We start from the raw sequence: 21,147 nt of genomic DNA, 5'->3' as shown, positions 1-21,147 counted from the left end.
GGGGGGGGGGGGGGGGGGGGGAAGAAACACAATTATGTTCCATCAATTGCCTTTCAGCTGTTTTATTCAAGCTCATTCAGACTTTATTCAACTCAGTCAGCCCCATCCCATCCACCCAGGTAAGTACACCCTGCCCGTGGGGGTCCTGGGCTGGTCTCCATGGAGACCCCGCCCACTCCATCTGGCCCCCCCAGAGGAGAGTGTGGGGCAAAGGTGCTCAGGGCTGGATAGGATCAACTGCCCGCCTCCACTGCCTCCCACAGTGTTAACTCCACCCCCACAACAGCTCACTGAAACTCCTTAAGTGAACCTCCAGTCCAAATAACTGCCCAGCCCTGTTTTAGGGGGACTCTTCAACAACGTAAAGCAATATTCTGTGGTTTTCCTTTCAGACACAGGATCAACAGCATTAAGCAGGAATGAATTTTCCCTGTATGGATAGATGCACATAGCCATTATCTGGACATTTCTAATGTTTAATCAATCATCCTACATTAGGACAAATATTGATTCTTTTACTTTCTCCCTTTATTTCTGTTTTTGTTTCTTCACTTTCTACATTTAGTAGCAGACCTAAGAGAGTAATATTTGCCGGGTAGACAATATCCAGATTAAGGAGCTGCGATCTTTTTTTTTTTTTTTAAATTGGTCATGTCCTGGAACAGTATCTAAAAACTGCCCTAGTTACATTTTGGTAATGATGAACAACGTCTCAATGTTCTCATCTTTCACTTCAATAGTGAAAATTTCAATTAGCACATTTGCTCTTGAAGAATGTGAAACAACTTATTTTTTGCACGTTGAGATATGCACAAATGCTGTCAATATTACCACATAACTTTTGACAGTGCATACACACTGCTTTGTGCATACACATTAGTAAATATTGAGCCCACCTTCCAAAAAGTTTATTTGGCCAGATCCCTACAATAGTCTGAATTCCACCCTCTCCTTTTCCTTAAACATCCAATGAGAGATGTCTTCATTCACCAGACCGACACCTCTCTGATCATCACCAGGGACTCCTCCCACTCTTCTTTCCTTTTATGCTTCCATTTAAAAATCTTCTCCCTAGAATCCATCTCCCATTATTTCCTTTTTCTGTCAAACTTACCACACATTTGCCCAAGATCTCAGCTACCCACAAAAATGCTTGAACATGACAGCAAACTACTCCACCCTCCTAATGCATACAGATCTCTTGCCACAGCTGTCACCCACTTCATCCTAAAAATCTTAAAAAAAAATTGCCAACTTTTGGAGATCAAAATCCTAGGTGTCCCCATGACTTTAATTTTTCAATTTCATTTTTAATCCCTGAAATATGTTAATAGATTTTTCACCAGCCAATGACATAAACAGTACCTTAAGACTTTCATACCTCAAAATACCTAACAAAAAACATGATAGAGGTGAGAACAGCAGGTCTGTCAGTCTGCTCTCATAGTCCAACTGTTTCATCCATATATTTCAAAATGCTGCAAACTGCAAGGTACATTACCTATCCTCCAAGTGCGATTTTGAATTAAAACGTGTACACTGATAAAACATTTAGAGAAGACGTGAATATGAAAAATCCCTGAAAGAAGAGTACGAAATAACAGGTGGACCAGGCACATCAAGGATCTGCAGGCTCTAGTTATGATTTCTGATTTACTCCTGTTGGAGCTGTGTAAATAGCTGATGCAAAGGTAAGTTGTTTATGAAACATTATATTGGGGGGGAATGTTAATATAAAATTTAACTGAGAATTGTCCTCTAGTTTCTTCCATAGAGTTCCCATAATACTGCTGAAAAGAAGAATTGTGTGATACCAATAAGGGAAACTGTAAACTACAAATTTTAATTTAAAATGGTATTTTCAGCTATTTTTAATTCTAATTAATGTCCTATTTAATTACTGATAAAACTCTAAGCATACCCTCATAATAGGTCCAATCAAATAATTACATTCCCATTAGTTTTATATCCCCACTTTGAGCATACCCCAACCACAGTTATTCTATTACCTATAATAATGTACTGCTTATGTAAAGAAAAGCAATTAAAACTATTTTCTTATTCCAACTGCTAAGCTCTTTTAACCTAATTTTCTCGAAGCCTCAGCTCAACTTCATGTTGTTGTTTCTTGCATTATAATTTCCTCTAATCTATTTGTACTCGTCTTTACTCTCTGGTTTACCATGGCCAACCACTGCTGAGAACCCAATGGAAACAGGACCAAGTCATTTTTTTCCAAGACTGTTCCACTAGAGGGTAGCATTGTGCTAAAAGCTTTAAGGTTGTTATGGTTCATCCTACTTTTAAATGATTAAAACAGCATTCCTAAAGATTTTTTCCCTGATATGCATCAAGAAGATAGATGCATCATTGATTTGGATAAAAAAAAACAGAACACGCTTTCAGAGTTCCAGGGTTGCAAAATCATTCTCTCCTTCAACATGGGGCAGGAAAAGTAGTGATGGATTTGAACTGGAACAAGGAAAATGTAAGCTGCATATTAGGAAAAACCTTTCTGACTTACGAAGGTAGGTAAGCACTGCACTAGGTTACCTAGAGAAGTCATGGAATCTCCACCATTAGAAACTGTGAGGAGGAAATTAGATTACTGTTACTGTTGAGAATGGTTAAAATATAGATGTTTGTGCTTTGGTGACCTCTTGAAGTGCCTTCAAGCTATTTTTCATCGTATCATGTTTCAAGACTACACAAGAAGTTACAAAAAAATATTTTACAGAAAGACAATTTAGAGTAAGCATGTACAGCGTGAAAAGATTTTTAAAACTATTTCCATATTTATTACTGTTGATGCTTCTCCTTACAACCAAGTATGTTAGAAAGTGAGCTTACTCCCTTTGTTCTACAATTCTTTCTGATAGGAATTGACTAGCATTAAGGAATCCCCATCAGACGATAGCCAAGTAGTATATAATTGGAAAGACTGAAATGAGCACCTAATCTGATTTCGAGAGAGGGGGACCAGAGGCCTGGACAGAGGTATGGTTTGGATAACATGTACTTGCCTTCCAAATTTGGGATTCAAATATTTTCATAAACACAAGCTTCTGAGGGTGCTACAGATCTAGTAGAATAACCCAAACTTTTGAGAATAGTGGATAACCTGAATATACAGAAACTACTAGTGTGTGAAACAAAGATATACCCCTTGATACTATATAAAAAAAAAAAACAACTTATCTTCTCCAGACAAAAGTAACCTCACTCGTCCCATACTCAGTTAATGTAGGCAAACCTCATCAGACCTATCATGTGATCTCAAGGGTAACACTGAAAAGGCAACATAGTTTACTTAAAGGAAATCTTAGCCAATTCGGAAGCAAGTCTCCTCACACTAGCAGAACTAGTTTTTTTTTATTAAATACTATAAATAGGTTAAAGCACAGTAAGGCTCTGTATTTTGTTTGACTTGTCAAAGAAAGAATGGCACATTTCACTTTAAAGGAAAGGAAATCTAGTGAACTTCCAAAACATGTTCAAGCATCAGTTTCCTGAATTCACTAAAAAACAAATTTAACTCTCAGGTATAAAGAAAAAGGAAAGATCAGCCTGTGAACAGAAAATGCTTCTTGACAGAAGCCATGGAGACAAAATAAAGCCCCTTAATTTTAGCAGTACACTGAATGCTCCAAAATCTAGTCTTCTGAGTCAGAAGTCAAGCACAAGTTTAACCTCTTCCTTTGATTGTGATGACTCAGTCTAAGTGATCCCTTGCCATCTAATTTTACATGCATGTAAAAAGAAGATGAAGTTTTTCAATATTCTGCTCTCCAGAAGGGAAATGCCCAGTTATCATATCTCTTCACATGCTATACTGGACTAGTTTGCCCAACTCAGCCAAAGAGCTAAGACTGAAAGCTTCAAAAGCCTAAGGGAATTAATTAAATAAATCTCACTAAATTTCAGTGGGAGACAGCCACCTACCTCCTTAGGCTTGCTCAAAAAAAAAAAATATCACCAAAAGGATGCAAATTAAGGTAAAATAAAGCCAGGCTGCCCCGCTTCTAAGATATCAAAGGAAAACTGCAGTCTATGGACTGTTTTTAATTATTACATTCCAGAGAATATTACAAGCAGGGTTGGAAATACTGTACGTTACTAAGGTTGCCTAAAGCTTCCTATTATAAAATGCTGATTCTAATTGCTTATAACGATGACAAACATGGACCATTTGAGTTGAAATTTACTTCACCACGTGCCTCCTTCTGGTTGTGGGTTTTGTTTCGTCTTGTTTTGTTTTTTTTAATTTCAGACCAAAGGGTGCAGTTGTTTCAGAGACTGAAGCTAGGGAACAAACAGGTCAGCGTGCAATCTGAAAAAAGGTTGTGGCAACCTTTCAGCACTCTAGTACCCTCATACGGAGTTTAGAGCAAGAAACTGAAATTCACTAGAGGTTGGCTTTGTGTCAAAGATTTGCTTTTTGCTGTTACTGTGAGAAGCCAACCAAACTTGGCCGAATCATAAGTCTTGAAAAAAAGTTCTATTTACACTTGCTTGGCAGAAATTTCTTAGATTTTTGCTGTTAACCTCTTCAGTGCTTTCAAGCACCATGTGTTTTCCCAAGTTTCTTTCAGTGCTGATCAGCCTGTACATATATATCATTCCCAACAAACTGACTGAGGCTGCTCTACATATCACACAGAGCCAGTTAAAGGCTATCTGCAGAGCTAGCCTGAATCATTGCCTCTGCCACAGACGCCCTATGGCAGTGCTTCCCAAACTTTTCCTTAGCATGACCCATTTCCTCAGCATGGCCCTTCACTCCCAACCCACAACCCCCCACCCCCGTGACCCCACCCACTGATGTTGCGATCCGACTTGGTGTTGCAACCTACAGTTTGGGAACTGCTGCCCTACAGGATGCTGGTCGAGCAACTTCAACCAACTTCACACACACACCTCTGGCCCAACCCCCTCCACTTCCATATCCTTCCTTTTACTTCCAGTCCTAGGCTCCCTCCTCCTGTCTCCCCAAACCAAGTCTCAGTCTGTTTTGTCTCAGTTTGTCCTTCCATCCCTCTGGTCTGGTTCTTGTTCCAACAAAAGATACAGGGACCCTTAAAGACTCCTTTACTAAACAACCATGGCTCACCTCAAGAGCACGGTCCATTCTATGCACTAAATGAGACAGAGCCCTATGGAGGAAAATGGTATGTGACCACATAATTGAAGGCTAACCTAAAGAATACATAAAAGGGAACACATTTAAATGGTACAAACTAACATAATCCCTCAATACTTAATATTCAGGTTAAAGTCATTTTAACATTTTTTGTGTACAATTAAATAGAAGATGACTGACAATGTAATTAGTAGGACTGGCCAAAAATGAAAATAAAAACATATTATACATGTAATGTATATAAAATATATTGTAATATACTATTATATGAATCTCCCTCTCCATCTCTCAACACATTTTTCCAGTAATACACTGTCTTACAGCTCAGACTGGACTACAAATGGTTGAATGCTGAAAATATTATCCATTAAATACATTTACACTAGAGGTGCACAGATACATTGGTCGATATCATATCGGCACCAATAAAAAGAAAATTGACATTATTGGCAATTGGCATTTAATGGCTAATGTGGCCAATAATGTCGCTGATAAATGCTACATGCATGGGCAAGGCCGCAGCATGCATGCGGCCAAGAATGTAGCCCAGCAGCTTGGAGAGAAGCATCTCTTGGTAAGTCAGTTGGGTGGAAGGGGCATGGGGAGCAGAGGGGAGACAAATCAAGACCCCCATGGTGACAGAAAAAGTGGGGATGGGACATGGGCAGGCACTGCCCAGCCAGGGTGGAGAAGGGTGCAGGACTGAGCTGCGAGCAGCTCATCCAGGTAGTGCAAGGGAAGGGGAGAGGTCCTGCCGCTGCACCCCCTGCCCTGGGGGAGCCAGGCATGTGCCCCCCAGATCTGTGCGTGGGGTGAAGGCAGGCTGCCACTGCGGGCTGATGCCAGGGGCATCTCCAGGCTTTTCCTGCCTGGGGGCTGTGCTTGGGGCAGGTGGCGGTGCTGGGAGAAGGGGCTATGGGAGGGCTACAGAGAATTCTGGGGTGGCTGCAGCCCATCCCATAGTACCCCTCTCAAGCTCAGCCACAGCCCAGACCCCCCTGCCATGAAGAGCCCAGCACTGCCCCCCAGCCCTAGCCTGACCTCACCCCACGCACAGATACAGGGGGGCATGTACCCTCCATGCCTCCCATGGGGGGGGGGGGTGTGCAGCAGCAGGAGCCGCCCCCTCCCCTGGACAAGCTGCTTGTGGCTCAATCCTGCCCCGACTACACAGCACCTGCTGCTGCTCCAGTCCCACTCCCCCCACTCATCATGGGAGCCTCAATCTGCCCCCCCACCCCTACATGTTTCTCCCCTCCCACCAGCAGACTTACCAGGTTGCCAAGCTGCTGGGCTACATATCAGTAATCAGATCAGTATTGGCTGATATGGCTCGTTAATAATTGGCTGTCAGTATCGGCCCCCAAAAAAATCTTAATTGGCGCACCCCTACAATTACACAACCTCTCTGAAGGTTTTTGGTTTTTTTTAAATTTCTGCAGCTCTGTTAAAGTTGCAGGAAAACTCAAATAGCCTTTTCGTCTGCAGCAGCAACCAAGAGAGCTTGGTAATAACAAAGCCAATATTAAAAGCATATAATTCTTCATATTTCTTTGGCACCTTTAATATCAGAATCTCAAAACAGTCTTGCTTTCTTTAGACAACCTTATTACGCACAGGCTTTGCACATTATAGGACTTCCCAAATTGACTAGCTAGGGACATAACTTCATGAGCACTAAAAGCCACCTCTGTAACATGCTAGAGAATAATCCAAACTTGTCCACAAACATTAATGAAAAAATCACTGAGGTGCTGCTATACATTTTTTTGATTTTTTAAAATAGCTCCTGAGGCAAAAATGACACAATGTCACTAGCTTCTCAATTATGAACAGTCTGCCAATTGAGGATGATGTTTTATTGTTATTACCAAGCAGGAACACCAGGCTGGATGACGTACTACAGATTACTAGGAGAGATGGAGCGTACAATTACTGTTCTAATATTTGACATAAATGGTATTTTAAAAAGATATAAAAATATCACAGAGTTTATTTCAGTTCAGTAAGCACCTATCAAGACACAAAGGTGCTAAACTGCTGACACTGTACAGCTCACTGACACAAGAACCAAACTACTGAGACAAGACATGAAACTTCTAGAGAAGAAAGTTTAGTAGTTAACATTTTACCTGTTTATCTCCAACTGAATTCAGGTGACTGCATACACTACCCAAGTCTAATTTTGTATTTAATTTATAATTCCTTATGGCATACCAGGAAAAAAGAGCAATTGCTTCCTTGCTATTAATTTATAGCCAAATCATCAGAAGCTTTCAGCTCTTAATATGCAACTCTTGGTCCTGCACAACTGATCATCCAGCAGATTTCTCTAGTAGGCCTCCCAAAAAAACCTGTAAAACGCAAGATGGCAGGAATTTCTGAAAACATCGTTTTTATTCAACTCTATCAAATTGGGAACTTTCAGATTCTAAAATAAAAATATTCCATTTCTCTTACAGTAAGCCATCCCGAGCCTTATTGGAAAGGGCAGCACATAAATCAAATGGATAGATAAATACAAAGATAAAATGCTTCTTATGCAGCATCTGGTCAAGGGTAATTCTGTGGCCTATGATCCTATACAACTACATTTCCTGACAAGTGAAATCTAATACCTCTGGATTCAGCTCTAGTAGAGAGAAAAAAAAGCCTTTATCCATTTTGAAGAGGACATGGACAAAAAAAAAACCACACCCTCCTGCCAAAAACAGATAGTTCAGTGAGCAGCTATAGAGGAGCTGAAATTTATGCAAACCTAAAACAATCCTGGGCAATATCATTCAAGCTACTCATCTGAATAGGATGGAAAAATAGCTGCAAAAGGCAGTATGGCATTTTAAATGCATTTTTCAAACAAGACTCCCTCCTGTTCTATTTAGGGGTATTTTTAATCCAATTTTGTATTGGGAGGGGGAAAGAGACAGGGGCAAAATATAAAACCATATAATTCACATCAGGGAAAACTCATTTACTTTACTCCCAAAGCTCTTATAAAAGCAAACATAAATGATACCGTCTATGCATTTTACACATTACAAGAAAAAAAAATGAAAGGCCGTGTTGTTCCTAGTTATGTTATCAAAGAAATACATACTGACCACAAGGACTGATGGCCCAAAATAAAGTTTTGGGTGAAAGGCAGCGTTTCCCAAATTGCGGGATACACCTCTGAAAGGGGCACAAGCAAACCATAGCAGCAGTTGGCAACTACCCAGTCTCATTCAGCAGCCACCATTGTTTCTCTCACTGTAAGGTGAGAAAATAAGCAGCAGCTACTGAAGTGGAGGGGGAGCAAGAGTGCCTGGCTTTCCTATGGTGGGGAGTAAATCTACAAGGTTCAGGAAACCCTGCTTTAAGAAATACTGTGTTATCCAGCATTCCACTACCCAAAATACTCTATTAAATGGAATTTGCAGTTGACTGGATGCAGGGAGATGCGAGGGAAAGCTTGCACATGGCGGCTGCTGCTCACTGTCCGGCGCCGCCAACCTCCCCTATGTCCAGCCGAAAACCACCAGTCTCAGGTAACCAGAATATTTAGATACCCAGCACCCCCAGTCCCCACTCGTGCCAGATAACAGGGCTTTTACTGTACTTAGTAATGGGGCTGATCACAGTATAGAGAAGACAAAACACTGACCGTTTCAAAGATAAAACTGGGCAACAACTATTAAATACTTCCACTAACACCAAATAGACTTCACCAGGCCCATACTCCTACCACTACACCTCCGAGGAAAAATATCAACACCCTCAAAGATGGAAGTGTGACATTTAACTTATCTAAATATCTAAGGAAAACAAAGCAGGAGCAATAAGCAGCACTGATTTATAAGCAGATTTTGCCAGACAAGCCAAATAACTAGAGGTGCACTAATACATCACTCCCATATCAGATCAGCACCCATATAAAGAAAATTGATCGTACGGGAAATTGGCCTCATGTGGCCGATAATTTGGCTGATAAATACCCATGAATGCACGCAGCTGCAGCACAACACATAGGCAGAGAGGAGCACAGCCTGGCAGCTTGAAGAGCTGCGTGCAGCTGATAAGTCCGGTGTGGTGGAAGCGGAATGGAAAGGGCATGAATGGGGGTGCAGATCAAGACCCCTGTGATGAGGGAGCAGTGGGGTTGGGGCAAGCACTGCCCAGCCAGGGTGGGGTGGACACAAGATGGAGCCACAGCTTGTCCGAGGGCACGGGGTGGGGGGGAGCACAGCCCTAGCTGCTGTACACTGCTTGTCCAGGATGGTATGGGAGGGGGTGCCCCCAGATCTTCATTGGGTGGGGTGGCTGGGGTTGTGCAGGGCTCTTCCCAGCCCACCACATGCAGATCTGGGGGCCCCTTCTCCCCCCCTGCATGCCCTCCCAAATAAGCGGCAGAAGCCACCAGATGAGTGGGTCCCAGGCGAGCAGCGTGCAGTGGCGGGAGCCGCCACTCCCAGATGAGCCACAGCTCCGTCCTGACCCAGCTGGGCAGTGCTTACCCCAGCCCGTCCCACTCCTCCCTCACCACAGGGGCCTTGATTTGCTCCAAGCCCCTTCCCTCCCCCCTCAGCTTCCACCACAGTAGACTTACCAGCTCCACACAGCTCTCCAAGCAGCTGGGCTGGTATTGGAAATCAGACTGGTATTGGCCAATATGCCTCCTTAAAAAAAAATCAGCTATCAGTATTGGCCCCAAAAATCTCTGTCGGTGCACTCTACTAATAATGTATTTGAACAAAATAACAGACGTAATGGACAATAAGCACACTTGTTCAAACGTACTTAGCTTTTTAGTGAGGACTCTGACACCGTCTCAAAAATTTTCTGGTGATTCATTCAAATGAACTTGGCCTTTGAACAGGATTGCAAATGGAAAGCTCACTGAAGTTCTGTAAGCAGAGTGTTTATAAATGGAAACTTATTGTATCAGGCTGTGAAAAGAATTTTAATGTGGCAACACAAGAACTGGCTGGCATTAGGTACAGTCTTGTTAAACATCTTTGTTAATCTGGAGTGGGATAAATAGCACGTGAATTCTATTAACAGAAATGCTAACTTGGGAGGAGCTGTAAATGGAAGTTAAGGTAGAAAAATAAGACAATAGGCTGTAGGGCAGGACTCTAAACTCAGTCAACGACATGGTTTCTAGGTCTGTGCAAAATTTCAGCAGCCATTTCATTTCAGAGGTGTTTTGGGCCATTTTGGCGCCTGAAACACCGAATCAGAATTGAAACGGAAGGCTCTGAAACAAAATGAGGCATCCAAAACGTTTCGGAAATGTTTTGGAAAATTTTGGAGTTTCAGAGCTGAGCCTGCAGGGGAACAGCTGTACGTTGATGCCCTGCCATGCAACGGCTCCACAGGGAGCAGAGATCTGTGCTGCGGGTCTCCTCACCACCACTGCCCGCCCCGCACTACCCCAGCAACCTGGGGCTGCACGAGACAGGCAGCAGCGGCAAAGAGACCCTGGTGTGGATCTCTGCTCCCTGCAGAGCCAGATTGCGCAGCAGGGCAGTGCTGGTCACATGATTTGGCTCTGCAGGGAACAGAGATCCATGCCAGGACCTCTTCACCACCGCTGCCCGCCCCGAGATGCCCCACGTCGCCAGGGCAATGCAGGGCAGGCAGTGGCGCTGAGAAGACCCCCAGCACAGATCTCTGCTACCTGTGGAGCCAAGTTGCGCAGCAGCGACCGGCAGGCTTGCTCACAGCTCTGCGCTGCTTCCCTGATCCCTGTCAGGCTGGATTGTAGGGCAGAGATCCGTGTGGGGGTCTCCTTGCCTGCGTGGAAGGCAACAGCCCTCCCCCTCTCCCGGACAAGCCACCCACCGCCCCATCCTGCTGCCCACTGGGGCCGCAAGCCCCCAGTCCCACCCAGCTGGGCAGTAGGACGGTGCAAAGCTTGCAGCCTGTTCGAAACAGATTCAGAGGACGTTCGATAGAACCAAATCTCTGAAACCGATTCAGCCAAAACGAAAAAGGACAGTGATCCGAAACACCAAAACAAATCACTGTCCTCCAAAATGGCTGATTCTGAAACCGAATTGAAACGCAGCCATTTTGCACAGCCCTAATAGTCTCCATTTGATGGTGCAGAATCAGAGTCCTGTGTGGCTTTGAGATATGGACAGGACATTAATTAAAGTTAAGTTTAGGATATTGTGCATTATTTTCTGTCAGACAAGCACTGTCCTTTCTTAGGGAGTTTGTGTTTACTTTTTGTCAGTCATTTCACTAAGTCTATTCCTCTTTCCCTGCATTTGCCTCGCACATGAAGCACATTACCCTGCCGCTTGGTTCTATTTTCTCCCAGACAGTTTCCAAGCCGCCTGCTCCTCGGTGTGGGCAGACATAGATGTGCACTGTGTTCCCTTATTTTCTGAACATCCTCTCTTGCTGGTGGCCATAACACTGTTGGTTTCCCCACGACTTTATTACCAGAGGGCAGGTATTTCCTACCCATATATAAAACACAAGCTAAGCAGAAACAGCTAAATTAGCCCTCCTCCTTTTTCCTCAGCCTACCTTCTATTCTTCACTGTGAAGGGCCTGGACATATATGGCAGTAGTTGGAAACAAGGAAAAGACCTAACAGCAATGATAAAATAGTTCTCCATATACCACCAACTGCTCCGCAAACCATAAATCATCTATGTTTTACAATTTATGAAACTTTATTCTGGGTTATTATTTTTCCATTATAATTAGCTTGTCTGGCTTGATTAGCATGGGAATTTTGCTAAAGATTATTTTTAAAATATGTATATGATAAAACACATCCCTTGCAAGTAAAGCCAGAACTACAGCAAAAGCAGTATGATATCAATTTTCTAATCTAATGAAAGTACAGAGAAAAAATATGTTGGTGAAGCAAGGCAACTGGAAGAAAAAAAGAAAACTCAAATTTATCATTGTCAGACAATCCTGGGTCATTTTATACAAAACAGCCAAAACATAAGTCTGTTAGCTACACTGTTACATCTCCTCAAAATCCAAATTATCAGATGTCAAAACTGTGGGAAATTAATCATCTTTTTTATTCCTAGAGAACTGGAAAAGCACATAGCTCATCCACAGAAAGTTTCTTCTACCTTAACAGCTTGGATATGACTTTGATATCAGCTGTTTAGAGCCGTGGTTCTCAACCTTTTTTGTACCAGAACCCATTTGTAAACCACAGTGACCAGTCTTGACTCTCAGTCCCCCAGAATGTGGGACATGGGAGGCCCCAAGCAGCTCCTTGCAGGCTGGAACTCTGCCTGCCTGCAAGGGAAAAGCTACATTTTCCTGTGATTTTCTCTTTTAAAAGAGAATCCATTCTTAAAGTTTGTGGATCCATTTTTTATGTTTGTTCACGACTCTTTCATATATTCTTGTGACCCACTTTTGGGTTGCAACCCACATGTTGAGAAATGGTACTTTAGAGCAGTGGGCTCCAAACTTTTTTGATCGCGCACCCCATCAGCAAAAAATTTTTGAGCATGCACCCCAATATATGTATATTTATAGAAACAGAAATAGAAGTTCTAATATTTTCTTCCTGCACCCCAATGGATCATCTTGCGCACTCCACTTTGGAGACCACTGCTTTAGAGGATCATTTTTCAATTTTAGGGCAGCATCTCCAAAATAAGTCTTTATGCTGATTGCTGAGTTCATGGGCAAAATATTCTCTTTAAAAAGACACTGTTCTTTGTAGAAATCATTAACAATCAAAAGTAAAACCAGGGCAAAAAAAAAAGTATCATTTCTCTTCCTGCCTAGACTCCCAATCTTTTGCTGCCCACAAAGCTTTAATGAATATACTGCTTAAATATAATAAAAATAACTGGACAAGACAGGCAGATGAAACCCACACAATCCTGCCCACAAAACCAACAAACTTTCTGTTGCCCATCCACTGCAATTCTAGACATATATTCAGTCACATATTACAAACAAGCAGCTGAAAATATTTGTAGCACTGCAAGTCACAAAAAGCAACAGTGTCCAACTTTGGAGTCACAGGTGGAGATAGGTTGAATTTTCTCGCTTTAGAGGAATATTTAAACATACGATTCAATGTGTTAATGATAAACTGATTAGTTCATTGAAAAAAAAGCTATTCTATTAAATTTGAAAAAACAGACATTAAGATTTTAAAAAGTTTTTCCCTCTCAAATCAGAATAATAAGTTTCCCTATCCCCACCACTATTCTCCAAATTCTGTGAATTTTTCTGGTAAATTTCATGCCTCCTTGCCCTCCCTTTTTTGGATAAAGTTTTAGATGAAAATACTCCTTTAAAGCCAAAAGCTCCACTAGCACTGTTGCACTGAAGGAGATTTACAACACCGCATGGCAAGCTACTAATAATTTCTTTGTTGCGAGACTGGAACTATTGATGAACTTTTATGTTGTACTATTATTTTGGTATATGGGATATTTTTCATCCATACATAACTCAAAGCACTTCAGTAAAAACAGACAAGGATTACTGTCTCTACTTTACAACCAAGGAAACTGAGCCATAGAAAGATTAAGTGGCTTTCTTACGGTCACAAAGAAAGGCAGTGGTAAAGCTAACATCAGGATCTAAGAATAACTCAGTCCTAGTTTTGACCCGCTACAGCGAGCTGCAAGGGAAAAAAGCCTGACATCATGTTTTAGCCATATGAAAAATGACTGAATTGTGTACATACAATTTATTGCCAGACAAGAATCATCAAGACAACTGAGAGGGAAGAAAAGTATTCAAAAAAAATCTGAAAGGTAGGAAGCGAAAAGTTAAAATGTGACATTTTCAAAAGAAAATGTAAATCTAGACATTCAGATTTAACTACCTTGCCAACAACTGGGATGCAGAATCACATTTTTCAAATTTTTAAGTTCTTCCATTGCCCATCATCTTTAAAATGGAGTACAATTACAACCACTCTACTCCTACCACAATTCCCCCCAATAACCTAAAAAAATGAACTATTCTGGTCTGCTACTCAGCCTACAAATAGGATGGAGAGATGCATATAGCATTTCAGACCTCAGACTTGCACTGGATGGCAGAGTAAGATAGTTATAGAGGTCTTTAGAATTGAGAGTGGATGAATCTACACATGCAAAGCAATAAACTCTGGAGCAGTTCAGGCCAGAGTAAGCTGCTCCTGGGCGCAGCATCTACACGTGTGCCCAAGACAGCAGCAATTCGAGCTGAGGTGGAACGGGCCGCAACTGGCTAGGCTAACTGGGCACAATTTAGTCAGTGTCTAGTGCAGTTAAATACTTTGCCATAAGAAACATCAGTACTATTTTATGGCAGAGTTTGTTAGTTTACTGCACCCTAATACCACCACACACTTACATGGCGACACTTTACTGCAGAGCCAATTAGTCTACTGTGTAGTAAAGCGCATGTATAGATGAACCCAGTTAGAAGTAGATTGGACTCAGGCTTACAACTGAACAAAGAGTGGTGGAAGATTCAGACTGTTTGTAGAGAGATTAGGATATAAAAATATAGCTATCTCAGGACTGTATCAACACAGGGCAGGAAAGGCATATGTCTTTGATATATACAAGGAAGGTAAGGGGGAAGATATTATGGTAGCTGTTTCAAAATAAATATTTGTGACTCGCTGGTTACAGGTGTAGTATGTCAATGCATATATTGAACACGGGGTAAACAGAGGTTTAGACGCAAGAACCTAGATAGTGGTGTGAAGGATGTAAAAACAATCATGGTACAGAAGGTGCAGAAGTGTAAGAGTAAAAGGTAAAGGGTAGCCAGAAATTCCCTGTGGGAAAAGGGTGCATTGCAGAACATTATTTTAAGTTTCCTGATTGTTTATTTTATATAAATAAAATATTATACATCTGGTATGTACATACACAGAGTAGGTCTTATTTTCCTCTTTATTATGATGTGGAGCAACCCTGAGAGGTATCTCTTTAAGCTATGGGCACACCTGCTTGACCTCTTTCCCCTCCCCACAAAGGACTACTGTAACAGTTACAAAGAGGGAACCAAAAGTCAGTTGCAGTCTGGCCAAGGAAAGTGTCTAAGCTTGCAATACAGGGCTAGAGAAGCTGCAAAAACAGAGGCTGCTAAAAGACTACAAAGCATGATGGAGGGCTAGAGAAGCTATTGGAGCCAGGCTGCAGAAGACTGAGGAGACAGCATGATGGAAAAGGTAACACAGAGTTAGTGAAGGTGCATTCTGAGTAAAATGTACAGTTTGCAAGTCTTTTGGGGGACTGTGGACAGGACAAGAGAGCAGCTGCCTATTGCAGCCCAGGCTGAAAAACATACATATACTGTAACATAACTTACTTGGACTTCCTCAGGCTCCCTCCACTGGACTGCTGCAGCTCTGCAGTCTAATTCCAACAGACTGCATCCAGCTGAGAGTGCAGACTGAGTTCATTACACTGCAAAGGACTTTTGAGGGGAAGACTTTCCTCACAAACATGTGGAAATGTCAAACTGGATTTTTGGTAATTAGAACTTTTCATTTCTAAAGCAGCCTCAAAATCTTGTGCGTTGAATCTCAATTCCTTCTGGCTTCCTTTGGGAATGCGCACCTGCATAGCTCCGCTCTTCCTTCTGTTTTATTACACCTTTTGCAGACTCCTCAGCAATGCAGAAAGCTGTGTTAGTCCACAGATGCCTCAACTACAGCACATGACTGCAGGGATCCACTGAATCACTTGACAACAACTCATTAAAAAGGAGGGATGGGCAAAGCATTCGATTCAGATTTGGCCTGATTCCGGGGACAGTGATTTGATCGCCAATTCAGATCACTGCTCCAATTCAGCCAAATCTGAAACTGAAGATCTGATTACAATTCAGAGAATCAGCGATTCAGCCATAGACAGTTTCATGTTTTTCCTACATACTTCAAGGTACCAGGTGCAGCTTGTGAATGCTGCAATGCTGGCGCAGATGGAGTGTCCCACAGGAGCATGGGGGGAGGGGGAGAAGGGTCCCCCGCATGCTGGGCAGCAAACCTGGAAGTGGACCAGAACTACTTCTGGTCCACTTCCAGGTCAATCACCAAGCGCCCATGCCCTCCCCTCTCCCCAGGCCCCACTGGCTCAGCGATCAGCCGCGGGGGGACCCCTGTGCTCCCCCAGACCCAGGAGGCACCAGGCGCCAAGCCAGGGGGCGGGGGAGTTCATAGATTTTAGGGTTGGAAGAGACCTATTAGATCATCAAGTCCAACCCCCTGCCCTTGGCAGGAAAGAGTGCTGGGGTCAGATGACCCCAGCCAGGTGTTTGTCCAATCTCCTCTTAAATACCTCCCAAGGAAGGGGACAGCACCACTTCCCTTGGAAGCATGTTCCATATTTTGGCAACCCTCACTGTCAAGAATTTTTTCCTGATGTCCAGTCTAAATTTGCTCTCCTTCAGTTTGTGCCCACTGTTTCTAGTTACCCCAATGGATGCTTTGGTAAACATCATATCCCCTATTTCCTGCTGTCCCCCCCCGGATGAGTTTGTAGACTACAAGATCACCTGTCAGCCTTCTCTTGTGGAGGCTGAAGAGATTCAGGTCCTTCAATCGGTCCTGGTAGGATTTTTTCTGTGGGCCTTTAGCCAGATAGGTGGCCCTCCTCTAAACCCTTTCCAGGTTATCTACGTCCCTCCTGAAGTGTGGCACCCAAAACTGGACACAGTACTCCAGCTGTGGCCTGACCAATGCCGCATAGAGGGGAAGTATCACCTCCCTAGACCTCTTTGTGATACACCTACTTATGCAAGGAAGAGTGCTGTTAGCTTATTACCTCATCACACTGGTGACTCATGTTCATTTTGGAGTCAACTACAACTCCAAGATCCCTTTCCACAGTTGTGCTACTTAGAATGGTACCTCCCAGGCTACAGGAGAGTTGATGATTCTTCCTCCCTAGCTGCAGCACATGGCACTTATCTTTGTTAAACCGCTCTGTGGCGTGCCCAGAATTGGAACGGAAGTACTTCTGCTCCATTTCCGGGTCCGCCTCATCCGCCCCACCATCTCAGCATTCAAGAGCCATGCCTGGCACCTCAAGGCATGTAGAAAAAACATATCAAGCTGTATCTATGGTCAAATCACTGAATCTCTCCGAATCAATTTGGAGGCTTCCAATTTGGAGAGATTATAGCGTCCTCCGATTTGATTTGGATTCAGAAATTTGGCTGCCGAATTGGGCCGAATCCCCTCCTAATCGAATTAGCGACTGAAGCTTTGCACAGCCCTGTTAAAAAGGGGATACATGATGAACCCCTAGCCCATACAGTAGGGGCAGCCAAGTGGATGGAAGGCAGCCAGGAGCTGGAGCCAGAGGCCCCAAATGCTGGGGCAGGAGTTGCTCAGCTGAAAATTCCTCCTGGCCAGGAGTGGCCCAGTAAGATCAGGAGGAAGAGCTGCCATCAGAGGTGAGGCAGCCAAGTGCACTGGGAGGAGCCCTGCTGGAAGCTATGAGTGTTGGCTAGGGTCAGGCCAGTGGGCATGGGCTGTCCCGGGCAGGGCTTGGTCCCATGAGGAGTGCCACGAGGTGCAGCTGCAGACCACACAACCCAGGCAAGATCTGCTGCACGTGCCCCCTTCCCCCTCCTTGTTCCCCTCATCCCTGGCCAGCTTCCAGGACCCAGCACCCAGGCAGCCTCTTTTCTCACTCCCCCTCACACACACAGCTCCCCACAAGGCAGGGGACACTCAGTGCCCCACCATCCTGGCTTCACCTGCCTGTCTGGCTCCTGAACACCATTCCCTACCCACCCATGGCCCCATCCCACATAAGGAGTTTTGGTGAGTTGTTGCAGCGGGGGTGGGGGGCAAAGGTGTGCTGACTCAGCCCATGACAACCCATGAAAACTCCCTATGTGGCCCCAAATAAGTGCCCACCGCACCATACAGTCATGCTACTCACAACAATGGATCTTTCATGTTCCTGTAAGCTGCCACAGAATACACACCGCAGCGTAACATTATGCAAGTCTGCCATTCACAACAGACTTTAGTCTGCTGTCAGCTTTGTGTATCAGCAGACATTCCAAGGAACTGATGTTTGCAGGTAATGGTAAGCCCAAAATTTCTCTCCTCTGTGCATGTGCCAGATCAGTCACTCACATTATTAAAATGCTGCACCAGGCAACACAGCATGGGGAGAAGAGGAGCAGCCCTCAGTGGTGAAAGAACAGGTTAGGGACTATTTAGAAAAGCTGGACACATACAAACCCGTGAGGCCAGATGCAGTGCATCCGAGTGTGCTGAGGGAGATGGCTGATGTGATTGCAGAGCCGGTGGCTATTATCTTTGAAAACTTGTGGCAATCAGGGGAGGTCCCTGACAATTGGAAAAGGGCAAATACAGTGACCATCTTCAAGAAAGGGAAGAAGGAAGAGGATCCAGGGAGCTACAGATCACTCAGCTTCACCTCAGTCCCCAGAAAAATCATGGAGCAGGTCTTCAAAGAAGCCATTTCTAAGCACCTGGAGGAGGAGAAGGTGATTAGGAACAGTCAGCATGGATTCACCAAGCACAAGTCATCCGTAACCAACCTGATTGCCTTCTACAATGAGATAACTGGCTCTGCGGATGTGGGGAAAGCAGTGGACATACCATACCTTGACTCTAGCAAGGCTTTTGATACGGGTCTCCCCCAACATACCTGCAAGCAAGTTGAGGAAGTACGGGTTGGATGAATGGACTGCAAGGTGGATAGAAAGCTGGCTGGACTGTCAGTCTCAATGGCTAGTAATCAATGGCTCAATGTCTAGGAACAGAGTGCCCCAGGAGTCAGTCCTGGGGCCAGTTTTGTTCAATAACTTTGTTAACTAATCTGGAAGATGGGATGGTTTGCGCACACAGCAAATTTGAGGATGACACCAAGCTGGGGTGTGTGGTGGATATGCTGGGGTGGAGGGCTAGGATTCAGAGTGACCTAGACAAACTGGAGGACTGGGCTAAAAGAAATCTTACGAGGTTCATCCGGAACAAGTGTAAAGTCCTGTGTTTAGGATAGAACAATCCCATACACCAGTACAGGCTGGGGGCTCATTGGTTGGGCTGCAGCTCGGCAGAAAAGAACCTGGAGGTTACAGTGAACAATACGATGGATATTAGTCAGCGTATGGATGGATATGGAGTTAGTGTGCCCTTGTTGCCAAGACGGCTAACAGCATACTGGGCTGCATTAGAAGGAGTGTTGACAAGACTGAGGAAAGTGATTATTGGTGAGACCACATCTGGAGTCGTGTGTCCAGTTTTGGGCCCCTCACTATAGAAAGGATATGGACAAGTTGAACAGAGTCCAGCGGAAAGCAATGAAAATGGTTCAGGGGCTGAGGCACATGACTTATGAAGAAAGGCTGAAGGAACTGGGTTTATTTAATCTGCAAAAGAGCAGAATGAGGGGGGGAGATTTGACAGCAGCCTTTAACCACCTGAAGGGGGGTTCCAAAGAGGATGGAGGTAAACTCTTCTCAGTGGGCATGTCTACGTGTGCCCCTACAGCACTGTCACTGTGATGTCACTCAGTACTTCCTAAATGACAGCACAGTAACAGCCCATACTGCACTGTGTCAGCAGCACACGGTTATTTTAGACACTACATCACCATAGCAATGCACTATAATGAGCGTGCGCATTGCTACAATGACATAGTTCTGGTGCCATAGTTTTTCCCCGCTGACAGTACATCGCTGTAGCACATTGCTACAGTGACATAGTGTCACATATAGATGCGCTTGGTGGTGACAGATGATAGAATAAGGAACAATGGTCTCAAGTTGCAGCAAGGGTAGTTTGGGTTGGATATTAGGAAAAATTCTCTCACTACGAGGGTGGTGAAGCACTAGAACACCAGAGAGATGGTGGAATCTCCATCCTTGGAGGTTTTTATGGCCTGGCTCAACAAAACCCTGGCTGGAATGATCTAGTTGGGAATGGTCCTGCTTTGAGGAGGGGGTTGGAGTAGATGACCTCCTGAGGTCCCTTCTAACCCTAATTTTCTGCAATTTTGTACCGCTAACGTTTCCTTGCAGAGCAAAGCAGCAGTAAGTAGCTCAAAGCAGCTTCCTGGCAGTGCCAGGAGATTACCTGAATGGTTATAATCCTGCATTAAATTGTGTGGAAAAAAAAGGGTAGAAGATAAAACAGATTCTGAAGCAGTGGCAACAGCTTTGAAGTTGTACAATAAAGCATGTTTTAGAGTAACAAAAGGTTCCCAAACAGCAGTGCTCACACTCATCATTTTTACCTTTCCAAACTTCTAATTTCTGATTTAACAGCAAGTATCTATTTGGCCCTTCGAAAGAATTGTCTCAGTGTATCCACGTTTTGACATCTTCCTCACAACTCCAGCAAATCTTCTGGGGCTTGCAAGTTAAATGGGAAAAAGTGAGGTGGCTGAGAAGGTCTATCCCTCTTTAAAAGAGCTGAAATCTTCAAATGTTCAGTGCTCTGAAGGAAAAGTCAAGTGGTATCCTAGAAGCTAGTAAGGTTTTAAAGCACTGTGAAGTACAGCTGCTCCTTTGCTTAATGTCATAGTTATGTTCTTGAAAAATGTGACTAAGGGAAACGATGTTAAGTGAATCCAATTACATCACAGTACTTACCTACTAGCAGGCAGTGGCCAAACATTATAATCAAACATTGCGCGACTTTGAACAAGTATGTTCTCAACTAGATCAGCAATGTAATAACAAAACAAGGTGAACTGGGACGACGTTAAGTTAAGAGTACTTGTAATCCTACTTAGCTGCTTTGTTAAGGGGAAAATATTGACTGTCTCTGAGAATATTATATTGTGAGAAAGACCCACAGGATGGGATAGAAGAGAAAAGTAGATACCGAAAGACATTTAGCATGCAATTGAACAAAACTGTTTCAAATATTATGTAACATTCATTGATCTTAATTAGTGGCTTGCCAGATATCTCAAGTCTAAGAAATATAATTTCTAAAAGGAAAGGATGCAGTAGTAAGAAAGGGGTGATACTGGTAAGATTTTGGTACTAGGCTCTAAAAAAAAAAAAAAAAAAAAAAAAAA

The 21,147-nt window shown here is 43.5% G+C and overlaps 1 protein-coding gene across 1 annotated transcript in view; it reads right to left on the bottom strand.

Moving 5' to 3' along the window:
* Positions 1–20,751, bottom strand: part of KCMF1 (potassium channel modulatory factor 1) — a 56,639-nt gene extending 35,888 nt beyond the window's left edge. Inside the window, exons 1-2 of the mRNA XM_019518205.1 lie at positions 20,714–20,751; positions 9,726–9,760 (exon numbers count right to left, since the gene is read on the bottom strand). Of these exons, the coding sequence (XP_019373750.1) occupies positions 9,726–9,760; positions 20,714–20,751 (73 nt within the window). The remainder of the gene's footprint in view (positions 1–9,725; positions 9,761–20,713) is intronic.
* Between the last annotated feature and the right edge of the window lie 396 nt (positions 20,752–21,147).

This window comes from Gavialis gangeticus, unplaced genomic scaffold (genome assembly GCF_001723915.1).
Source record: "Gavialis gangeticus isolate Ggan-Ray unplaced genomic scaffold, GavGan_comp1, whole genome shotgun sequence".
Lineage (NCBI taxonomy): Eukaryota > Metazoa > Chordata > Crocodylia > Gavialidae > Gavialis > Gavialis gangeticus.
Note: the sequence above shows the minus strand (reverse complement) of the source record. Positions and strands in the feature narration are given on the sequence as shown.